General features: G+C 37.7%; 1 protein-coding gene across 4 annotated transcripts in view; it reads left to right on the forward strand.

The window, feature by feature from the left end:
• LOC144209268 (partitioning defective 3 homolog) overlaps positions 1 to 25,365 on the forward strand; it is a 234,425-nt gene that overhangs the window by 31,869 nt on the left and 177,191 nt on the right. For all 4 annotated transcript variants that reach the window (XR_013329067.1, XR_013329066.1, XM_077735472.1 and 1 more), the window contains 3 exons: positions 16,101 to 16,272; positions 23,440 to 23,624; positions 24,900 to 25,037. Coding sequence is in view for 2 of the 4 variants with exons in the window: in XM_077735472.1 (XP_077591598.1) it covers positions 16,101 to 16,272; positions 23,440 to 23,624; positions 24,900 to 25,037 (495 nt within the window). In the remaining 2 variants the exon portion in view is untranslated. The remainder of the gene's footprint in view (positions 1 to 16,100; positions 16,273 to 23,439; positions 23,625 to 24,899; positions 25,038 to 25,365) is intronic.

The raw sequence follows: 25,365 nt of genomic DNA on the forward strand, positions 1-25,365 counted from the left end.
AGCCCAAATTGGACCAAATACTGTATGTATTCTCAAACTTAAGCAGCTTAGTGTTCACAGCCTCTGTCTCGGGGTTGCCCGCATGTGTAATAGATTTACTCCAATAACTGAGGACTATGTTGCTCCCTGGAGTGAGCAAACTGCTTCATAAATACTCAGCTTTGCCAAGCAAAATCTGTAGATGTGACATTGGGGACAACATCCTGATTAACGCAAGATGTGTATGCACACTTGCTTACACTTTCGAAGAGATGCTCACACCTAAAAACACAAACTCAAATTGAAATGTGCTATGCTATAGAAACTGCATTAAAAAAAAGTTGTCCAACAAAGTGAACTGAAACATCCTGAGGGAAAAAAAATAGTTAGAAAAAAGAAATGAGATTATTCTCTTTTCAATTAGAGCAAACCTTCACTTTTGAAAAATGAGCCACTGTGAGTGATTTCGCTTTCACAACTTTTTGCACTGACAATAGCCAGAGTGACATTGGCTTATTACTCAGTAAACAGACTGGACATGTTGGAGGGCAATGACATCCTCATTCAGGTCAGGGGACACCAAACGTCAGCACAGTTACTGAACCGAAACAGTTTCATTCTGCTGCTGTCATACGCACAAATTGGCTGACTTCAGTCACAGGCTACAGCCCTTTTAGACCTTATGATGTCTATGCCACTCCTCTGCACTCAAAATGTTGATTTGACACCTGCAATATAAAAGTATGCTTTAAATTTAGTTAAATAAAATACATATTGTCCAAAATTGTTTTTATAAATGGCATTATTCATTTGAAACAAAACAACTTGCTTAATGTTTTTGCCATTTTTCTCCATAGAGTATTAAAGCAGGGATTTAGCAAGACATTAAAACCTTGAACCATTGTGATTTAGATTTTATAATCAAGCAATAAATATGGATCTGACACCCTACTTGGTGACACCACAAGTTGAGCCAGATGCTGATCTACTTCAATGATGGAAGCAACACTTCCACAGCCGAGTAATCTCACCAAGATATTGCATTTCTACCCTTGCTACAGCCTACAAGTGCACTATCAGGCTATTTTCTATGTAGCAGGTGGAAATGCGGCATGTACCAAGGCATAACAAAACTCTGATGTTGTAGACAAGGTTTTTACTTAATAATTTGAGCAAATAATATCAAGGGTGTACAATCCATCTTGGACAGGTTTTATTTGAGTGTTTTTTTATTGTTTTTAGCTCACTCTGACTTGTTTGGCATACTTTGGTTTTGTTTTAAAATAATGGAAGGACCAATCAATAGTGTAGTGTTAAATGATAGCTGAACTACAGATTGCTGACAACTTAATGCAGTCTACAATGCGAAATAATTGTAAAGGAAATATAATTCATCCATTGCATGAACTTGTTTGGGTTTAACTTGATTGTACCCCTAGTATCTTGGTAAAAAATGAACCATTACTTGAATTAATAAACCTGGCTTCTCAGAATACAAGAAAGTGACGAAACCCTTTTGCTTTTACCTTAACAGCAATGTAATGGATTCATTTTTCTGAACAGTTTGGCCCAGAAATAGTCACATGACTATTCCCTTGATAGTGGGTTTAAAAGTTCCGTAGCCACAAAGAGAGACCTGCCACCATATATTCATAGTGAATATTGTTTTTTTTTTCCTCTTCTTCCTTCCTTGTATTTTCTACCATGTAATCAGATTGTGTTGTAATGAGACTATGGGGGAAGGGGCAACAATTATGTGTACAAAATGAGCTCTGCTCCTCTGTTGAAAGCATATTTAAAAAAAAAAAAACGTGGTTGGAGGAGATGCTTGCTTGGAAATGGCCCAGATTGCTCCCCATGGGGCTCTAACCTCACTTGCCACTGATAGGGCAGTGTGATTGCAAACTGTGTGGGATTTTTCGTCACTTGTGTCAAACCATCAAGAGACAGTAATGGCCAGGAAAAGCAAAATCCCACCCTCCCCACATTTTGAGACAATTGCCATTCACAGTGTTGCATGTAGAATCTTCATGATAATTACAAACTTTGTCACTCACTCACTTTTTCAGAGTTGTTGAAATAAAATAGTCGGTTTTGTAGATTGGCCACCAAGCCGCAGAAAATACTGTCATTTGCTTAATCCACTGCAGTGTTGTTCTGGCATGAAGCTTTGTATCTTGGATTCATATTTAACATTTTTATGACCAGCGTGGTTTGCATTGGATTGTGCTGTAGTTGTATATTGTTTTTATTAGACAAAATTAAGCAAACCTATTTCACCTATATCAAGAATATAACTAGCTTTTCTTGGTTCAACCAATGTATAATAAGAAAGCAAACATTGAAACTCAGTTGGCTAGGTTTCACATCATCCTCTCTTTGCCATCCTCCATGTCTTAAGGGCTTTGTAGAACTAGAGTGGAAAATATTTTTTGGAACAATATCTATCCTACAGCCTTTTCTCTAGCCTTCCTTATAGTCTGAAATATATATAATTTCCAGTTGACTATATGCTTTGTTGGACTTTTATTATCAGCAGTTATTTGGGATGTGGAAGTGGCTGCTTAGGAAGATAATTATTTCACAAATTAATGATGTCTTAATAAAAACATTGAATGATTGTATGGTATAGAAAACCCCCCAATATAATATATAAGCAGAATTGATGATAATCACAGTTATATATGCAGCTTTTTTGTTTAGGAATTGTTTGTTGTATTGGCTTTTCTTCTGGCTCATATTTTGATTATTGCCCATTTTCAAAGATCTCCAAATACATTTGGTTTGATCTTTAGACAGCTCGTGCGGACACTGATAACAAGAATGTTGCCTCTCCTGGCTGTAGGGAGGGCTCTGTGAATTGCTGGACAGCAAGAGAAGACATCCTCTTTGTTAGGCATTTGACATCACTTTTGAACCTTGTCAATTTGATGTTCACATGAATGAATGCAATATAATGCAATCTTGGTTAGAATGCTTAATGTTTGTCAGAATAATGTTTGTCAGAATAATGTTTGATAGGCGAAATACCATTCACTCTATGCATAAATTCATGTTCATTTCTAACAGACATACCAGATATCCACTACCTTGCTTAACACCTTTGCATTGTGGGTCTACCTCACCTTGCATTCTTCTTATAATAACCTGGGCCAGTTTCCAAGACAACCACTCCATCAGCTTCTCAATCTCTCATGTCTTTTTCTCCATTAATGTACAGTACCTGAAAGGGTGCATGTGTGTGCACATATGTCACACTGATTTTGCGCTCTTTTGTATTAGTTAAGAAAAATTACTGGACAGAAAAATGGATATTCTTTGTGCTCCTCTAACTTCACAATTAGCACCCCAGCGTGTGCTTGAGTGTCTTGTGTGAGGTAGCCTGTTGATCAATAATGAGCTGTCATTGAGTAGCTGGCCTCATTTAATTAAATTCCATGAAGACAGACAGGCAATCCCTATGTGGAGAGGCCAACTTTAATGACCAAGGGAAACATGTGGAGATTGTGAGATATTTTTGCCTTTAAAGTGACACAGGTGCTTTACACGAACAAAGCCATACACATCACCTGGCATAGAAAATTTAAAAAAAAAGATTCCAAAGTCGTACTTAGTCAAAGATGGTCAGGCGTTAGGAGTTTTCAGAAAATGAAGACCTATGTTCCCTTTTGCTCATAATCAGTTTTAATAAGTATATCAAGATTAAATACATGTATGATATACTTATTATCCTTACCCCCATCCTGTTTTCATCTTCTATAATCTTCTTCTTCCAGTCACCCTTCTATGTCAACTGCAATAATTCTTTCTCTGCAAAAGCAAATATTTGAGTCTCCTGATGATTCGGCAAACGACAATCAATGTTCCAAGTAATACCATTAAGTATGTAATTTCCTGGTGGATATATCGACCCAAATCTTTTTCAAGATTGGGCAAATATTCCATTCATTTTGAGGTTGACAAGAGACATTTGATGAAGTAAAATTGGTATCACAGATTATTCACCACGATTTGCTCAGGTTTTTTGGACTCTTTTTTTCCCCTCCTTCAATTATCATTTCACTTCAACTACAAACAACGTGGATAACCCAGTAATTAAACTGTAAATAGCCTAGAGTGGCCATCAAAATGTAAAAAAAAGAAAAAATCCAAAAGCTAAAATCTGTTTTTCGTGTCATCAGGCTAATTGGGCAGAGCCAGGCATCCTGGATGCATACCTAATGAGGACCTCCATCTCAGCCAGGGTTTCCCAGCACGTCTAATGGTCACATAAATTCTCATTTATAGGTCATAATCTGCCATTTGTGTATAAGGGCTACCCCAATTAGAGAGCTGGGCCTTCAGAATGATCCCCCTCTTGGGGATTCAAACCTTTGGTATCCTTGTACACAGTGAGGTGTTTGTGGCAAACACTGCTTTGGTGTCCTGGATAGACCTGGAAGTCCACTGGTAACTTGGTCCATAAAAACTGCTGCTACTGGATAATCATTTTAGATGGTTTCTTTTAGTGTATTGTCTGCTAATCAAAATACATTGGCAGAAAATCTGTAGCAATGAGTCTGGTTTAAGTATATATTTTTTATCCTATTTCCAATGCCAACCATATAATACACCACTTATCCCATTCAAAGTTGAAAGGAGTTAAGGCTCATTCCAGCTGACTTCACTTAGAGTCACAGGACACTCATCTCGGCAACAATTCACACTTATTTGGAATCAAATCTCTGATTTGTGAATTAATTTGGGCGAACTGACCACTCTACCCTTCCTTGAGTCTCCTGTTAGCATTTTGGCATTCTTCCACTGCCATTTTTGGCACAAACAAACAAGTTCATTACAATTGGCCATATCTTTAATATAGACAGTGGTCCAAATTAGACTTGTAAATGGAGCTTAAACCTGGACAGTCATACTTTAATTAGAAGAAAGAATGTGAATTGCCAATGAATAGAGGTATTTAACTCTGTCCACATGGAATCACCCAAAGGGCAAGCAAATACAATGCCATGACCCCATAGATGTCTATCTTTGCAGAGCCAAAATGAATTCCAGTTTGGGGAAGTGATAAGTAGTGCATCCTTTGTAATACAATTACAGTAAAAAACCTACTGATAAATACCAGGCAGTGTCAGTCAAATCTGAGCAATGCTACTATTGTAAAGAGCACATTTTGTTTTTTGGATGTCATTTGATCAGTAATTTCTGGATATAGAAGTCCATATTTGTGTAGTACCGCACCTGACTGGTGCAGGCACCTTGTGGACAGAGCGATAGAGGATATACATTTATTTTTCATTTTTCCATTGTGCTTTAAAGTATATGTCTTATAGTATAAGTATATGGATTATTAAAGCAATATGAGTAATGTGTTTGACAGACAAATTGGTGTTCTGCTAACAGTAATAATTGTATTGCACTAGTATTGTTTTAAATTCACCAGACATTTAGTAGAGTCTGTGGTCACAAGCTCTGGATATTGACAGAATGGACAATAAGCAGTTGCTGCTGAAATAAGATTCCTTCGTTAGTGTCTAAGATCACTTTCCGAGATGAGGTGAAGAATTTAGTAATCTGAGAAGGACTCTGAAGAGCCAGTGTTCCACAATGCGTGTATCCAGCTGGCATCTATCTAAGATGCCTCCTTGATACTAGGTTGAATTTGTGGAATATCTCACTCTAACTCAGGAAAACCAGTACTGTTCAATTATTTATACACGTTCAAATACAATTGCAAGAGTTTATGTGAAAATGATTTTATTGTTCAATTTAAAACCTATAAAAATAGGTCTTCAGTCATTTTCATCTGAAAAATCTTTAAGGTGGAGCTTTTCTTTCATTAATCAATCATCATGTAACACCAATGAGTTGGATAAACCAAACAGTCAGCGGCAATATCCTTGAAAATTTCTTTTTGCATTATGTTACCTCAAGGTAACTTTGAAACTGTGCAAGTATTTGTGTTCCTCTTTGTTATCTATTGACAAATCAAACCTGGCTGTCTTTGTATTTCTCATACCACTTCACTGCTGACTATTTATCTATTTACACAAAACAATCATTGAGCTTTTGATGTACCTTTGCCCCTGCTATTATATTCCTCCTGACATTCATTCCACGTATGAAACTCCAGTCTCCTTCAGTTAGTGGTCAGCCCTGAATAATGCATATTAAGTAATGAGCTTCCCAAATGGATTGGCAGACAGTCTGTTAGCCCATGCATAAAGCAATCAATTATTCGATCAATAGCCCTCATTAAGCCATCATATAGTTAAGTTGCATGTATGGTCCTCTAGTTGGAATTGATTATTTACCATCCGCAGAAGAAAGTGAGACAGTTGGTCTAGTTCACTGTCACATTAACGGTTTGGGAATAGTACTAAAGACATTGCTTGGTGCTTGGTATCGCACATTTTTGTTCATGTGATGTACAGTATATGCATGCATACATGTATATGTATGATGTAGTGTACATGTATATGTCATGAAGGATGGGTGCAAGGCTGAGTAAATATGAATAGTTGACCCTGATTATTTTTAGCAAGTTTAATAACCGCGGTGACCGTTCCTACTTGTAGCAACAATATATAATTTAAAAGCAGTATAAAATAGGTTGTGCGGTTTGCTTGACCAACTGCCTAATTTCATACCAACATTTGAGAGCTTTAATTGTGAATTTAATCATAGCAATAATTGCCATGATGTCAGTTAATGTTCTGAAGTATCATGCAACCTTGCCAAAATAAGGTTCGGAAAAAAAAAGTCAAACCAAAAACAGGAGCCATGATGCTAATTGGACAGAGCCAATGAAGATCAGAGTCCAGCGCCACCTTTATTATATTCCCCATGAGACTCTTTTAAGGTACAAGAGCCCACAAAACTACTTGTTCCGTTTCACTTTAATGTTCAGAACAAAAATACATGTGAGTTGGCTTTGAAGAATTATTAGTATCTGCAACCACTGTCTACCACCTGAAAACTGACCTATTGTAGACCCAAATGCCTGTTAATAGTCTTTATTGTCCTTCCTGCCGTGCTTCCTTTCCCTAATTGCATGCAGCTATTGTGAACAGGACTTAAATGGTGGTTGAGGTGTTAATTGGTTTGAAGGACTGCTAACAAGAGACACACTGGCAAATGGCAAGTCAGGAAGGTAAGCCACAAGTCCTGCCATGGCCCATTAATAGGTGCACTGGCTATTGCTATTCTTTAGACAGCTCTGGAGTAACACAAACACATTAGAGGAGCTGTTTATTGCATTCTGGGCTAATCATAAGTAAGGAGTTATATTTAATGAGATACACAATGAAATAATAAGATTTTTTACGTTAAAATGTTCCTGTAATGAAGACAATAAAATAACCCTTACTGGGGAAGGAAAAATTGTTGTTCCATTGGCTCTACTGATCAAGCCCTATCCGTTAGACCCTCATCTCTTGCCAGTATCTTAAGGGATGTTCTCATTTAACATGCACAGTGTGTTGTTCAATGGCGACCATTTGATGGATATGGAAAAATATTCAGTCTAAGTAGAAATAAATGAATAATGTAGTGAATGGAGGCTTTCATCGATATTGCTCCTCAGTCAATATTTGGTAAATTCAGTATTATTACTCCTAATTCAAACAATGGCTCACAAATCAAAACTAAAAAGATGCTAAGAAAAGGTACTACTGTATTTCTCACCAAGGACAATTTGCCATCTTCAAAAATAGTACTTGGACAGGATGTACACACACTTAATGTCAGTGATCTTATGTTTTTTGTCAAGTGTCAAGGAGTTGGAACATGCTCTTCTACTGGTGAGAAATCTGCTGATTCTGGTCCTTAAAGCTGCAGCTTACACATCTTCTGAAGGGGAGATTATGCTCTAGGGAGGATTTTTACATTGCACCTCAAGACACGTCACATGCCAGGGCCTATTTTCTACGCAGATCAGCTGTCCACCTGCTGGAGGAGCTGACATTTGGCTCCTGCTGAAGGCTTCACTTTCCAATGGAGCCTTTGAGATCAGCTTAGGGGATTTGCATGTATGTTATAGCAGAGGGGATCTCCTGCTGGTGTTGGTGCGGCGGGCCAACAGAGCATGCAGCTGTTGCTTTGGCCAGCCAAATTTTTGCCGTCTCTGTGTTAAATGAATACACTTTTACAACAGCTTGGACGATCCAACACTTACAAGCTGTAGATATGTTCAAACCACACATCTATTGACATTCCACATTACCATATTTAAAAAAAGTAGAATATTTGCACAAGCCCTGCAAATGCAAAATAGTAATGTATGATCGTTTGTTGTTGTCATTGTATTTTTTTTTTTTTTTACCATCACAACTGTGATAGAAAAGTGGTTAAATGTCAACTAGGAAGCAGTGTAGACTGTTTTAAACACACAGGCGCTCTGATTCACTGGCTGATTTGCATGCATGCCATCATTTTTAAGGCGGCACTGAGCTGCCAGCTGTCCTGTGAAGTGCAGATCTGGATTTTACCTCCACATCTTTCACTCCTTATCTCGCCTGTCATTCTATAGCTAAACAGTCTTTGGTGTTATGCGTAATCCTCTGAGTTTTGAGCAAAGGAGAAAAAAAACTTTCGAAGAACTTTCAGTATGCGCTTACCTCTGCAAAACTTTGCGTTGTGTGTGAAAATGAAGAACGACTTCAGGCAACTCCTACTTCTCTTTGATGACTTCCAGTTTAAAGTTTTGACACTCTGAGGTGACCTTGTAGATAATTTTTATGCGTCAAACAACTTCAAATACCAATGGTGTCTTTTGATGTCTTCTCTTGACTGACAATTGGAAAAAACATTCCACTTAAAATGAACTTGAATTATATTGCAACACACTAGATCGAGCTACCTGCCTTTGTATCATCGGCAAGTTTTATGGGGAAGTGCAAAAGTGCTGCTACTGGTTTTAGCGTCTCCCGCTGGCTGCGGCCTGGGCGTCCATCGCTGCACCACTAGCCACTCGAAGCGATCTGGTCTAACAGCAGTGAAATCAGATGGTATTTTAGCTCAGGCTTATTGCTTACATTTGTCATGAGGGATGAGATTTGCCTGCACAGACTACTCAAGCAGAGCCCGACTGTCCGACACTTAAGGTGTCTAGGCGGAAATTCCAACAGGACTTGGATTGTGCACGTAGAGCATAGCTTGCACATTTTTTTTTGCTGGGGAAAAACGCATAAATGACTACGTGCAAGTCAACCAAACTGAACCAAACATGAAAAACTGAAAGGATTCAATACATCAATGTGAACCACTACATGCTTAATAACTAGTGACGCTGATCAATCTCCTACATGAAATGCTCATTATCTGGGAAATTTGGTCCAAGTGTTGATGAGGAGCTGTAGCCAGTTGTTGCTCTCACAGTTTTCAATCTCACCTCATTTACCCATTCACCAATATATTTCTTTGGCTACTATCATCGGAAGCTATTTTATGACATCCGAGATAATACTATTTATGTATGTTCAAACAATCTTTGTCATTCATGTAAAGACATTTGAATAGGTGTTCAAGTTATAAATTGCAAATATTTAATAATATTTAATTGAGTGGTAAAAGATTGTATATCCTTTTTAAAGCATTTCCTCATAACTTAAAGTTCCATAGCTGACACCATACTTTGGTTCCATCTTTCTCCTTCCAAACCACCTCACCCCAGATTAAAGCCATACACAGCACAGCTTTCCAAGGTTAGGAAAAGGGGAACGTGCAAGGCAATTCCAACCATCTGTTTTATTTGGAACCTGAGCCAAGTCCAGAGGACATATTGAAGAAGCAAGGGTCCGCTATACCCTCATAAGACTATAGGGTTTTTCATTGATACATTTTGCCATGTCAACCCTTACCTTTCCGAGCTTGTATTTTCATTAACATTGTAATATCACTGAGACCTTTCAGAGTTGAAGCTTTTCTGGAATGAAGCCAAAGTGCACCTGACCTTCTGCAAAGACATATTGCCAACATCAGCGAACTTATAAGTAGCCCACATCACTCTCAAATAGGCCTTTGTTGAAGGAAAATACATTCAAATAATTTATTCCGTTCACTATGTTTTATTATATTCCTATTCTATTTTCTTTCTGATGAGATACAGGTTATTAATATTAAATGGTATGTTTACTAAGTTAAAACAAAACAAATATTTAAATAACATATATGTTTAGTTAGAGGAAGCACTTAAATCACTTGTTTGAAATGGATAAGTATGAGAGACGTTGACACAGACTTTGCTACTTCCATTGGCATGGATTTGTTTGTTTTTGCTGAGGTCAGGGAAGCTGTTGATGGCAGCTTGAAAAAACAGTCAAACTGCTCAAATACCTCAACCTCAGCAATAACATAGCATATATCCACAACCAATTAGTCTTTCTTAGTACATCTGACTGCTGCAGCATTTTCTTTCAAACATAAACATTGTTGCTTTTTTGCAAGAGCCCCATTTGTGGGAAACCTCTGACCTCTACTCTTTGGCAGCCTTTCTCTCCAAGGTTACCAAGTCAAATTAACCAGTCTACTTGCCACTCGATAAACTATCTTCACTAGTGTGACGTCTTCATCTATCACAACCTTGATAAGGGGTATCTTTAATTACACCCTCTTTTCGACGAGTGGATCTGTATCTTTTTTCATCCTCTCCATAACAGACTCCGATCCATCCCTCTGTGAGAGGGCTATAGCGTGTCACAGTCCCTACGCTTGCGACTCAGTAAGTCGATCCAACAGGAAATCAATAGCAAAGTCTAATGCTGAATAATTGAGGTTATGGGAGTTCAGCAGCACTCCCTAGACATACTCCCACGTCTTGTCCTATAATCTCCTGTAATGTATAGAAAGGGAGCACTGTCTACCCACATCTCATCTTTTAAAATAGTTGTATGAATTGGATAGACTTGTTTGAGTTATTAATGATTCATGCCCTGCACTCCTATGCCCTTTTAAATTCTCTCAAACATTGTAGTCATGCACAAATTTCAGTCTGCCATATGACCTAACTGGAAGCACATAATGGCCTCATGTTGACATCAACCCTAATGATTTTAACTTGATTGCATTTATGTTTACTACTAGAGCTGAATGGGCAGGGGGATGGACCATAATCACCATTGTAATAACTGTGATAACTAATCACAGTTAATATTGTTTTACAATCTCAAAGTGTTGTGTTCACTAGAGGGCACAAGATCTCTTGAAATACATCTCCAACTAGAGTTCAGAAGGTGGCTCTTATCAAGGGAAAAACAAATATGATCACCGTTTACATACGCTGAGGCGTCTCAGGGGAAGTACAAGTGAATGACACATTTTAAACTTCGGATGGGCAGGTAGAACAACTGATTTCCTATACAGCTCAGCAGCTTGGAGTGTGAAATGACTCATTAGCCAAATGCTTAGATAATTTCCTAAAGTGCTCAGATTACCACACATACTGGTAATATGGCCGTGAATGGGAACACCTCAGTGAAAAAAAAACAGCCATAGATATATGCTCAATCTATCTCTATGTTTGTGTCCGTCTGTCCGTTTCTCAATCCATCAACTGTCTATCTGCCTCTGCCCATAAAGCCAATATTTAGTCTGTTACAGTCTTCTTGACTCAGTTTTCCTGAGTTTCCTAGAGTTTACTCATCATACAGATTACAAGGAGGGCACAAGGAGAGGGCCAACCATTCCTTCTCACATTCATACCTTGGGGCAATTTAGAGTGTTCAAACAGCCTAACCTGCATGATTTTGGGATGTGAGAGGAAACCAAAGTACCCGGAGAAAGCCCATGCAAGCTTATGCAAGCCCGGGGAGAATGTTTCTATAGTTAATAATTTAAAATTCGTAATAGTTTTGCAATATTTAATTAGCATTTGTTCTTTGAGGGTCGTCAAGCACTCTAGGGTATTTTTTTCATCCTTTGTCTTTTTGTCCCCAACTGAAAGTGCTATTTGCATATTGTGCACACTTGTGCTGGCTCTGTTGTTGCTTCATGGCCTGGGGCTATCAGACTCTCAATTGAGGCCATTTCAGTGATGACAGAGGCCACCCACAAACATTTTTCAAGAACGTACATCATAAATCATGATTTAAAAAAAGTAATTCCCTTGTTCATATTAAACATGGTTGAATATTAATAGCAACAGCTTCCAAATGCATACCTTTTTTTGTGCAACCTTCTGAGTTGATTGTTCAATTTATTTTAAGTCCCTGTAATGTTTGATACCTCTCGGGCTATACTGACTGCCAGCATATTTTATTTATTTATTTATTTTTCATAAATTAATATCTTGTGGGTTTGTGCATATGCAATGAAAGACTGAATGACACTTCCTTGAATAGCAGTATTTAGAATATTGCACTGTGGCCAGACGTAAACTAGTCCAAAAAATATTGATGATTTATATTGCCTTTGTATATATTTGTTTTTGGATCAGCGTCTGCGCCCTCATACTTGTAGGTTGCATGCTTGTGTCGCTCTGCATTCCCCCAAGAGAGGCTACCTGTCTGTTGTTTTGCATGTGAATCAGGGCTGTCTATGGAAAACATTAGAGTGAGTGCACACAGTGTAGATGGAAGCAGACTTGAGAGCGCACAGAGCTTCATGGATTGATGATTTTACTCAGAAAAGTTCCAGGGTAAAAAAATCTCAAGATGTTTTCAACTAGTGGCTTTGACAGAAACAATCTAAATAAAAATATTGGGTTTTTCAAAATGTGAAATGTTTAGTTGCTGCTTTCAATTTTGAACACTTTTTGAATGCAAGTAGGTTAATTCTTTGGACCTATAGTTATCTTATGTATCTCTGTTAGGTCATACCTTGGTACATATTTGCTGCAAGAATGTGTTCTATATGTACTCTATTATTATATCACATTTTTTTCAGAATTTCTGGTCTTGAGTTTGACTTAGCCTTGCATCAGACTTGTGTGACTCTTGAAATAATGCAGACCTTTCTGATGCACGGTGAGGCTACAATTCCAGCCTTGTATGATATGCCAGTAATGGCAGGCCAGAGTACTCGAGACTTATTCTTTGAATATTTGATGGCCTTAATGAGCAGGAAAAATACAGGACTAAGCACTTTACTGGTTTGCTTCAAACTGCATATGCAAGGAATAAAAGACAGAAGGAAAAAGCATGAAATATTAAAAAGGGAGAAAAACCACAGTCAGGAAGAGGATGATGATGTGTTTCTTGAGGTCATGACATAAGAGCTGATAATATGACAGGTCACAATAATCCAACACATTATCTGATCGTGAATCCTTGAAACACCCACGTGATTGTCAGGCTGGAGAAATGGTAAATGTGTGGGTAGAGTGCAATCAGAATTGACAAATCATGGCAATTTTTAACAAATTTGGACCCTTGTTGTTTCTTAGAGGAATTATTTACAGTTTTTACCTTTTCTTTACTTTTGAAGTATTTGTGGCCAGATGCCAAATCATATTGTATCAATCATACAATAGTATACTGTGTATTATCTACATATGTTTAAAATTGAGGCCGGTTTTCAACACACTGTACATTTTCCGTATTGCTCTTCTGCTCTATTGTTTGTATAGTTGGGCCCCAAACTAGTTTCACTGTCATGTAATATAGTAGATCTTCTCAATTTGAGTGGGAAGAACATATTTTCCCTGCTCTGAGATTTTTGTAAGCCTTTCCATTGCCTGTGGAAAAAAAATGCTGTCATGGTGGATATGGATAAAGTTTCACAGCATCACAGCACATGTATTACAAGTCTCTCGTGGCACTGGTAGCTCCGTGACTGCTAATAACCTCACTTGTCTCGCTTTTTCATGGCACCATTTGATGAGCACTTGGGACAACTGTTTTGTAACGTTGCCAACCCTAATGCCCGGGCTCTGTGGCAGATCAGAGGCTTCTGGAGGGGGCTGAATGCCTTTGGTAAAGAAGGAAGGCTACTAGGGATGTGAAGACACAAGGGAGGCAGAGGTTGTCAAAACAGCTCTGCATCTCCCCCTCAGCTGCTTCCAATCCATCTCTTGGTTGCCCCTTTTTTGCTGCCAAAAGTGGAAAGCAGATCAAACAAGACTGACATGAAAGGCATCCCTGGTATTTTTTCCCCTCTTCCCCATCTTCATGCTCCTACTGTGATAGATGATGGTTGGAAATGTTGAATCCCAAGTGCCACCTGTAGCCTGCAAAAAAATACCTACCCTTTTTTGGTGTCTTTTTAACCCTTGAACTTCGCCATCCCCCTCCAGTATGTTGTTCTCCAGCAATTCAGCTGATTGGCAGCTGTTGTGACAGTCACTATACCTGCTTCTACTCAGTATATCGTGTAAGACTATACTACTCCAACAACATAAACATTCATTTTATTATGATTGTTGAAAATTGTCTTTCCCTGCCTAGGCTACTTTGGAAAGTTGCCGCTCACATGCTTCTCTGCAATTAGCCATGCTGTTCTCATTTGTGTCACAAAATGTTTGCTTCTTGTAAAAAAAAACAATAACCCATTTTACCGGCAGAGCCAAGCAGAAAAAAACATAAATGCCCAAATGAAATGTGAAATTGTCTAATTGCAAAACTGCCTGTGACAAATTCTCAAAGAAGAAAAAAAGCAGTTGTGTGAGACTTTCATCATGAAGCTGCAAGAGTGTTCTCCCATCAACAGTAAAAACAGATTCCTGTTCCTTTGTCCAAAGATGGGTTTTTAATATTTTAGTTCCCTGTACACTGGCACATCATGTGTAACATTTCCCATTATGCTTGTTTAAGAATGTTCAATTCGGACACTTATAATCAATTGTCCATTTTTCCATTGTCTGTATAGTGCATCATATTCTTCATTTCACCATGCCGTTTCTTAAAACTGATCACACTTTTCAAGGTAACAGTAGGCTCATTTGCAATGTATTTAAAATTTAATTTTGCCACTACATTATCAACAGTCTTTATCATGTCTTGAAATGGACAGCTGGCAGGCAGAGAACTCATTGAGTTGCTAAACACTCCCAGGAACGTATGAATAGAAGGCCTGATTACTTTGTCACTAATTATTCATTGGCTCATCACATCGGCTTGGACAGTGAAAATACCTCTAGGGACATCACTCTCATTCTCTTTCTCACTTTGATGTTTGGTGTTTCCTTAACATCTCCACACAGCTGTCCCTGTCATCATTATCATAGAAATAGGATTCCTGATTGCTATTTTGTTGTCTGATTAAGCATTTTCTTCATCACGTGCATTGTCATTGTTTTCGTCTAACATAGTCATGTCAATCAAAAAAGTTTCACACTGCTCTGCTTAAACTAATTCCCAATTTGGACATAAAAACAATTTGATGAGTAAACATTCAGCAAAGTGCTCTATTGATACTTTTCTTAAACACTAGATTCTTTTTTTACCCAGAGCAAATTTGCCTTCAACCTGTCCTTCACAACCATTCAAATGCAATTTCATGATGGAAATACTGACAGATTGTAGTAGAGTGTTAGACATTCCACACACATTTTGGGATGCATGGAATTACAAAGAAGCTCATGAAAATACATGAAGTTTCCTGTAATTGTGCAAAGGCAACATGAAGTGTCATTTTCATCAATAGTAAACCAAACGCACACAATTAGGCATGCCTAGTCCATTCCTTCAGATTTTAGTGAAAAATAGGCTTTTTAAAAATGTATTTATACTGCATTCATTTCCTTTGTGTCAAGGTGATGCAAATAGAAAGTGTGAATGAAATGTTTTGACATCCAAAGAAGGACTGGAAATATGAAGTTCTTTCAACAACTGCAAAAATTATTGCCCAACAAAATTACATGGTGACCATGTTCATGTGTGTGTTTTGATTTGATTTTATGGAGCAATATGTTTGTCTGTGTCTTGGAGAAACATAACTGTGCCCCACGAGTTTGAACTAGGAAAAAAAATGATGTTAATACAACAAATAACAATGTTTATGCATCTGGGTAAAATTTGTTTTTATTTATAATTTTTATATCGGCTGCTGTAGAAATGGAAATTGAAGTAAGAATAACAATTTTGAGACTCATAAAGTAGATATTTTCTAAATATATGTTCCTTTTTGAAATACTTTTTCTATTAAAATGAACAAACAAATAAATATATATTTTTTTCCTCTTTCCTTAGTTGGTGGCTGTATATGAAGAGCAGGATCCTCACAATGGAGGTGATGGTACAAGTGCCAGCTCTACGGGCACTCAGAGTCCCGAGCCATTTGCTGGTGAACTGAGTTCATCAGCCTTCCAACCCTACCAACCCAACAGCGAGATTGAGGTCACCCCCTCTGCTTTGAGATCAAGTAAGTGCAATGATAATTTGTAGTTTAGGTTATAGGTTTAACTCATTCATTGAATTCTGGTGTTGAATGCTGGTATAGTGTTCAATGAGGCAATGTAATTACAGCAGTCTTATATGTGATACTTTACTATCTCTGGGTAGTGACAATGGAAGCTCATTAAGGCAAAATGTAGACTGAGTTGACACTATACACTGCTATATTAAAATAAAAGTTGAAGAAAAATGTTGATTAAGAAATGGGCACTTTCACTCAGCTGTTGAGCTTTTTGCACTTATCATGTTTGTTCCAGAGAAGTAGCGTAAAGAAAGAAAACAGATCATATATTGTTTTGAATCACACTAGCTGTCAGAATGTGATTGTTGCGCTTGTGCCAGGAGGGGCGGAGGGTGTTCAGTTGTTTGTTTTGACATTCTGCAAGTGTAATGCTTGGAACCAACTGCCTGTCAAGACTGTACTGTGAATATAGGAATGTCAATTTCTGACTGATGATAGACCAAAGCCAAGCAAGGAGAACTGAGAAATATTCCTAATGTTCAGTCATGCGTGTATTTGAGCGCACGTGGCCAACCAAGGTGGACAAGCAGAGAAGTATGAAATGCCACCTCCAGGTCATTGGCGCGGAGGTTGCTCATCACACGTTGACGTTCCGTGAAGTGGAACCAGAGGGATGATGCATTGGTGTCTTGAACTTCAAAGCTCATCCATGACCAGAACTCGCATAAAGAAAAAGAGCCAAACTCACGGGCGAGTGAGCACTTCTCACCTGCACTATTGTAAAAGTTCATACCGAGGCTCCCTACCTGTCTTTAGTTAACATTTAAGGAAACTTTTCAGATTGGGACACGACATCTGACAGAAAGCAAACTTGTTTGAAGAAACTTGATCTCCTGTCCAATACTCCTTAACACCTGGTGCTCACTAACAGAAACTTTTTGAGTATTACATTCAAATAATCAATCTCACAGAAACATGTTCTGACCAGTGTTAAAAGTTGCTATTTCAAACTTTTTGTCAAAGGTTTCTGCAGATAATGTAGCCTGCTGCTCGGTCTGAGCCTCTCCCTGTGGATTTGGGTGACTTCCAAAGGCACTGATTGCCCATTATAGATAAACTACCAGATTTAAGTTTTTGAACCACATGCTGCTCGCTGTGACAGCAGCTCCTGATACTTATCGCTATCATCTTCTTGCTTTATCTGTCCCTTCAGTCCAGAACCACCTCCTCAATCTCTCACTCCTGCTGGTGATGCAGAACATTCACTAGTTATTCGTATTTTTTATGTGAAAGGAACCAGGGAGTTGAAATCTACTGATTTATCCCATTTGATGATTGTCTTCTATTATTTATTCCCCTTGATTTGCCTTCAGAAACAAACAGGGTGTTTGTTTTACAAAAATTACAGTATAACAGTATTATAGGTGTTTTTTTGCCTCAGACAAAGTATGGCAGAAACATTGCTTATAATAGGATAATGTCATTTAACATATAAGTCAACTACAGATTCCAACTTGCACTTGGGTTTCATTTGAAATATGTGCGTCAAAGACTCAAAAGAATGTCTGTCTATTGGACTTGATCATCTAAAAAGCTTGCTCATTATTATAACACTGATAGCACTTTTAAACCCTCAGACCTCCTGAGCCCCATCGTCTACCTCCGTGAGCAAAGGGGCTATTAACTGTGTACACACTAAATCATACTCCGTCATGTTGGGGGAACAAGGAGGCACTTCCCTTGCTGTGTTGTTGTTTTTTTTTTTTAACTGCTAACGAGTGGGTGTTCAGTTCATGCTCATTGGGAATATTGGTCATAAAAACACTCAGACTGTCATGTCATCCCAACCCTATTACAGCTAATTATAGAAATGGCTAGCTATGTTAAATGGTGAAGACATTATTTTAGAAATCAAATGTGAAGTGTTTGAAGTGGCAAAAGACTCCACTCAGCACTGCTGGGATTGTGTTACCAGTGCTGTGGCAGGTATTACTCCTCTGGTATCTCTCCTGTAAGGATCTCAATAAAAGCTTAGTCAAACAGCTGAATCATGCTGTATACTGTATGTGAGTGGGTACGGAAAAGCTTTTTCACTGCTTTATTAGTTCCTTCACACGACTGAGGGCAATTTTGCTGAGCTTTGTGTCACAGTTAAACCAGCATAAGAGTAGTCAGGCCTGGATGAGAAACATGATGATTTACAGTTCGTGACATCCAGACATCCACTTAAATTGCGAAGGGTTTTAACCCTGTGACAGGGAGCATGGGAAGCAAGACTTTGTTTGTTTGCTCTTACTTGGGTGTCTGGCCAGCAGCATGTATAATGCTCATTACAAAGACACATTAGTGAACTGTGACGATCTAAAATATTGGCTTTTCCTTCAGTAAGTAAGCCCCATGGGATACCTCAATAACCACGCTCTAGCTTTGTACATATAAAGTTGGGAGAAAAAAAGACTAAGGCATTTGCAAGGAGTGTGGGAAATACAATGATTAGAAATTGGACAGTTTGAAGACCCAAGGGTAACGTAATTTCAGAAGTGTGCCATCATTACTCTCTAGATGTGCATTTACATGACATTTGAATAGAGGGTCACCATTTGCCAAGGGCATTGCCACTCAGTATGGTCACGATAAGTCCACAAAGCCATTTTGGGCATTTAGCATCTCTTTGTCTCCAGGCTCTTCATCCCTGTGAAACAACCCCTCCTCCTCCTTCTGTCTCATTAGTCCCCTTTGTAAGTGGCTCTCTCCTCTCGCTGTTGTTCCACCACTGACCTACTCCATTGTCTCTCAATAGGAGGTCACCTATTAAGACATAGCACATGGTTTGCAGCAGGGGTCCTCAACCTTTTTTCCCCTCTGTAGATTTATTTAAATATATGCATTATTTTCATAGACCGGCCTTCAAGATGTGGCAGTAAAACTGATCTAGAATAATATATTGCAACTGACAGCCATGCAATGCATTCCCCATGAACATTATAATGTTTATTCCCCAATATAAAATAAGTTAAAGTACACCTTTGGATAGTTTCATTTGTTAAACTAATATATTGTTTATTCTACATTACCAAGAGGAAGTGTAATACTCATATAATTGCCATCTAGAATAATAATATTATGCATATTATTCATTATATAGCACCTTGCACATTTAGTTTGAATATTATTATGATATGTTGAAATTATGTTATGTACAGGTGAATGAATAACATTAGTTTCTTGGATTTGAACAAATGTTCACACCAGTTAAAAACATCTGTTAGCCATGTTGCCACTGTTACACCTCATTTTTAACACAGGAACCACATCGTTATTCTCTGCGGTGCTGGTTTACACCTTGCTTCCAAACCTGATATTTAAACACGTAAAAATGTCTACAGCAATTTTTCTCAGGTTTGAAGCAATTTACGTTGTTCATCAGAGTTATTTCTTTGTGAAAATATAGTATAGCAAAATCAGAGGTACAGTTATCAGCTTGTGGCAATTTTTCAGATAGCAATTCTTGTCTTCGTTTTGATTCTCATATCCCCAAACTGTATTATAGGATTTCTTTATCAACGGGGGCATTTATGTTTTAAAAAGAAACCCTAGTGGACATGACATGACTCATACACGAGCCAGAAAGTTTGAGGGGTTTCAATTCATAAAGAGCTCTGAGTTGTGGGACGATCAAGGCCTCACTCGAGGGAGCCCGAGCATTGCTTTCGGCTCCTGTACCATTCAATAACATGACCTAATTTCCATAACTGGATCGCACTGAAAGTAGAATATTCTTTCTTTCTTTGGCTGCTTCAACTCGTCTCTTTTATTTTATTTATTTCTTCTCAATATCCAACCTTGTATCTCTTTAAATTGACAACACTTTATATTAGGAAACAAAGATATGAATTATCTTGGCTGCATCTCCTTGAAAACCTCACATTCTGCTTTTTTTCCATCCTCCTGTTTTATATCAAATCAAACTAAAAAAAGTGGGATGATCCTTCCAGAGGGAAGTCTCCTGCTACATTCCTCTTCTTCTTCCCACTCATGCAACCACTTTCAGGGTGCTTACTTTGGCCCACAATCAAAGCTTTGATCATGGCAAAACAAACTTTTCTTGGTTTATTATTGTTTTGCAAACCTTTGAAAAATACTGGCCACATTACTTTTTAATGTGCAAAAGTGCAACTTCTTTAGTTTCTATACTAGTTACTTTTTGATGTACTTTGTAAACAGTATACCCTCTATTTTTTCGAATTAATCATAGAAGGAAATGTATTACATAATTATTGAACAATGCTGCCAGCATCTAGCCAACATTTAATAGGCAACCATTTTTGATCTCTGGCTGAACAAGGGACAATATTTATACTTTGTATAGAATTTAAATGTGCACTGTACTTGAAGACCACATATTGGCCTTGAGTGCCCTTTAATATATTTCTTATCCACTGCCATAGTCCAGTAGCAACACCACTCTTTTTGAAAATGGAACCTTTTGTACTCACATGGAGGATTTGGGTAAGTATGTATTCAGGAAATCCTCCCTCACTGCACACGGGGGACATCAATATGTAGTTGGTGGTTGCAGAAGAAGAGTAAAAATGGCTCATAGCCATAATTTATTCAGGTATTGAACTGGCACTGACTTGACATTTTCAAAGTAACTCACAGAATAAAAATGAAGCTCTTTGACAATTCATGTAGCAACAGTTGCTTTGCATTTTCATTCATAGTCATTTAAAGTTAACATATGGCTTAAAAGCATGCCAGACCAAGAAAAGCCACTAGGGAAATACGTAAATCCTTCACCATACATAGAAGGAAGGTCATTATATTGTACTGTATGTATAAGCAATTCTGCAATTCAGTAGGTTTAGTTGCATTATTCTAAATGTTGTCTGACTTGAACAGATATTTCACCTATTATACATTTTATTTTATCATTTCTCTTGGATTTTATGATAGCATGTGAATTATGAACTGTGTAAAATTCCCTTTTTGAATAGTTTAGTTTTGGAATACTCCTGTCTATTCTAGATTCCTGATGTAAATACATTAAGTATTCTTTAAACAAAGAACATTATATACTATATTGTTTTTTATCTTATTTTATTTTTTATTTATTTTCTACAAAGACGTTTGCACATTGAAAAATGAGTCCCATGGCAGTCATAATATGTTGTCATTATTTGAGTAACTCAAATGTGTGTAATATATATGTCTACCACCAAACAAAGTTGGAGAAAATGGGAAAGGTCAAACCACTAAGAGGTGGCAACCCCTTTAGATTCTGACCTGTCTCTCCGGTAAATTGTTTGTAGACCTTGCACCCGCACCATAATTCCTGGATCAGGCCACATTTTATTAGCCTGTCACCACCCCCAACCCTCTGGATTACTCTTCAGTCTGGATCAATAGTTGACTCAGGTGGACTCTGGCCGGTTATTAAACATGGGACCAAACCATCCCAGTGTCCCATCACAAATTAAATGGATGAAAACAATAGGTGCCTGTCATATGTTACATTAATACTTTATTATCATATGGAATATTTGTAATGAACCAGAGTGGGAACTTGAAAAGGTTAGATGATAATTAAATACTATAATAATAATCATCATCGAGTTGAAAACCCTACCATTGGATTAAAGGCATAATTACATGACTTATGGTTTGTGATTAATAATAATTTTATGTTGCTCTTTTTTGTTAACCCCAAAGAAGATATATATTATATACACACACAGAGACATACATACATACTCTCTGCTATTTGGATATTAGCTGGGACTAAGAAGGATTTAAAATCCCATCAAAGCAGCAAATGCATGCGTATTCCAGGGGCACAAGGGGGCACTTGAGACATCACCAATGCATTCATATGCTAATAAGATCTATTGAAATTAATGGTATCTACCATCGAACACCATAAACAATATACTACTAGCCCTAAGAAATTGTATTTTGATCAGTGGGCTGTGCTATTAAATATTTAAAAGTCAGGGGGCTTGGAATAACAGTAGGTGTGAGCATTTTTAATAGTTACTATTTCTAGTAGTTAGTCTCCCACACATTGTTTTAGATGCAATTGTTGAGAAAGTCAAGATGAGTGGAAGTGGATTTATTTTACATGTTGATTGTCTGTTTGACCCTTACAGGAATAGAAAAGAAAATGTACATTAGATAAAACAAACCAAATCATTTGTCATTCATTTAATGTAGTTAATTTACTTTCTTTATTCTTGATCAAGATTTACTTTACTTAAGGGTAAAAGGTATGTCATTAGGGTAGATTCAATCATTTGATTAAGTAACCGCAAGATCCGTGACACTCAGTTGAGAAATGACTTTTGGGATCCAACGATTTCATAAAGGATTACTGTAAAAGCAATAATCATTGTTCTTCTTCTAATGTTGTGTAGATTGTTTAAAATAATGCAAAGAAATATTTAGATCTACACTTAAGGATTATTTAGAACTACTGATTTTAAGTCTCAATGTTGTCATATTTGGTAGATGTAATCACAATAATCAGTGTCTTTATAGAAGCTCCCTGCTCGTGTCACGGCCTTTTAATACGCATGGTTTCCAGAACAGCGTAAAGCGAGATTAATCTGCAGTGCTCCTTCTGTTAAAACTTGCCTATGGTCTATCAGATGGAAGCTTAGTACCAGCATATGCCCGCTGCACTGATCCGGTGATTGATGACAGCTGGTTACCAAACAATTTGCATAATTATGGCTATATTGCTCAGACGGCTCATACAATATAAAAACAAATCCATCTGGTCTTTTGGGAGCATCCTAATCATTCTTACCCCACCAAACTTTCAGATCTACTTAACTGACTTGCTCATGTAATAGAAAAGAAATTCAGTGAATGTTTTTCGCTTGGACCCTCATCTTAAGTGCATGTATTGGTAGGACTGCTGTGATATATGTAAAAAAAAAGTACTTTCACAATATGGTCTATAACGATTTTGGTATGCCACGAAATAATGAATTTAAATTTGTGGGGTTAAAAATTATAATAGCTCCTAATAATTCACTTTAAAATTAATCAATTTTAAAAGACCTGCCATGATCATTAAATACCATTTAAAATAGAATCAACCAGTCTTTGTTTTGTTGAAATTTCTTTATTGTCATTGTTATTTTGATCTTTCTCTCTTTCATTTTCCAGATATGCCTCTCCATGTCCGTCGCAGTAGTGATCCTTCCTTGGTTGGTCTTCCATCTACGGAAATCTCAATTGCTAAAGAAGAACCATCCAGAAAGGACCCAAGTCGCTGGACCACAACAGCTAGTTCCCAAAAGTTTAACCACAAGCCACACATAAACCCTGGTACCAACAGCCTTGAACGAAAGGTAAAAATCTACCTGAAATATTCAATGCTTTAAAAGCCAAGCTTAGCACAATTCCCAACTGGATGAGCGTGTTCATTTTTAGATCGCTTGGTACCACACTTTTTTAAGCATTACAACATCCCCTCTGAAGTGAAAGTTCTGCATTCAGACTTTGCACGATTGAATTAAAAACCTCTAAAATCCAGCAGTGACTATTTTTGACCTTCCCATGCCTTTTTTTGACAAACAGACTTTGCAGCCCGACTTGTTTACATATGAAGCTTCAAAAGGATCTTACTGTGAAGTTCCACCCTGGAAATAAGACAAAAAAAAATGTTGCCTGTGCCTGAGATTCCAATTAACGTTAAAAAAATGACAATGCACACACGCAGTACAGGCAGGCCTTTACTTCTAACTGAGGGGACAATTCAGTACACACGATGTGACAAGGCAACCCTCCATGCGATTAGTGCGTCTTGCAGCATCATCTGATAATCCTTTTTAAAGACACTCCAGTTGTCAGAGCCATAACGTTAACAGCACACTTCCGAGCTAAAAGAGGAGAAAAGGCTATTAAGCCTTTCATTTTGGTAAAGAACGTGCCCTTTCTGGCTTGTGTCACAGTGACTCCAGATGTGCTTGAGAGACTGAAAGAAAGAGCAGAGCCACAGCATAAGCCGTCTTTTGGTAGTTTGTTGATACCATTGTTGAACCCTCCATGAATGGTATTTTCCGAATCTGTATTTTCTACTTAGATGGTGTATGTACTAATTTAATACAACTACTAAAATTTTAAAGTAGAACATTTCAAATTGGAAGAAAATAGGTGCTATTTGTCAAGCACAATAAAGTCACTCGAAGTTCCACTAATAGGAGTTCCTCTACATATTTTCCTTTTATGTGTTGTTTTATGAAATATTATCAGGTAGATGTTTTCGTAGACCCTGCACTTCCCCTGGACTGTCACGGCACATTTAACCCTGCTAAGACCTAAAGTGCTCCACCAGTTTAGATTTCTCCCTGATAACGTCAGCTTCCTTGTGTGTGGGTTTTTATATTGTCCGCTGTCCATTTTGCTTTGGCTTTTGTGTTTCTTATACAAGTGTGCATCATTGTTTGTTAAATAGTTAGGGATCTCATTACATTTACCACAGTCAAACTCTCATTTGGAGCTTTTGGAGCAACAGACTGGGATTGAAATGATGAGGGGACTCAGAAAAGTTAAACTATCTTGGACAGTCTGTCACTGGAGTTAATGGAATATTTCAAATGTTGTTTGTGTTTTTTTTTTCAAAGGGGAGAGGAACCCATAACTACAGGAGTCTTCCACGAAATGCAAGTGCCCGCACCACCCAGTTTCAAAGAGAGATGACCAGATCCTCGCTTAGTGCAAACCACCCAATGATAGACCACTGGCTTGATCGACAAGAACAGGTAAGGAGGTGTAGCAATTACTTTAAAATATATGTTAGGTAGAAAATAAATTATAATAAACACTGAAGCTCTTTTGCACATTATATGTACGATACCCCAGGAATGACAAGTCATATACAGATCGGGTTTGGTTCCCAAAAGTTTAACCATATGCCCCCAAACAGAGTGAGGCCAAAATCATGTGATAAGGGATCCTACTCCATCCACTTTAGCCCTGATTGTAATGTTTGACGTGCTATCAAATCTGTGAAGTGTGACTTATACCACTGAATTTTGCATGCATGTCTCCTCCATTCATACTTTCATATTCTGTCTGCACGTTGTGATC

The sequence above is a fragment of the Stigmatopora nigra genome, chromosome 16, assembly GCF_051989575.1.
Source record: "Stigmatopora nigra isolate UIUO_SnigA chromosome 16, RoL_Snig_1.1, whole genome shotgun sequence".
In the NCBI taxonomy this organism is placed as follows: domain Eukaryota; kingdom Metazoa; phylum Chordata; class Actinopteri; order Syngnathiformes; family Syngnathidae; genus Stigmatopora; species Stigmatopora nigra.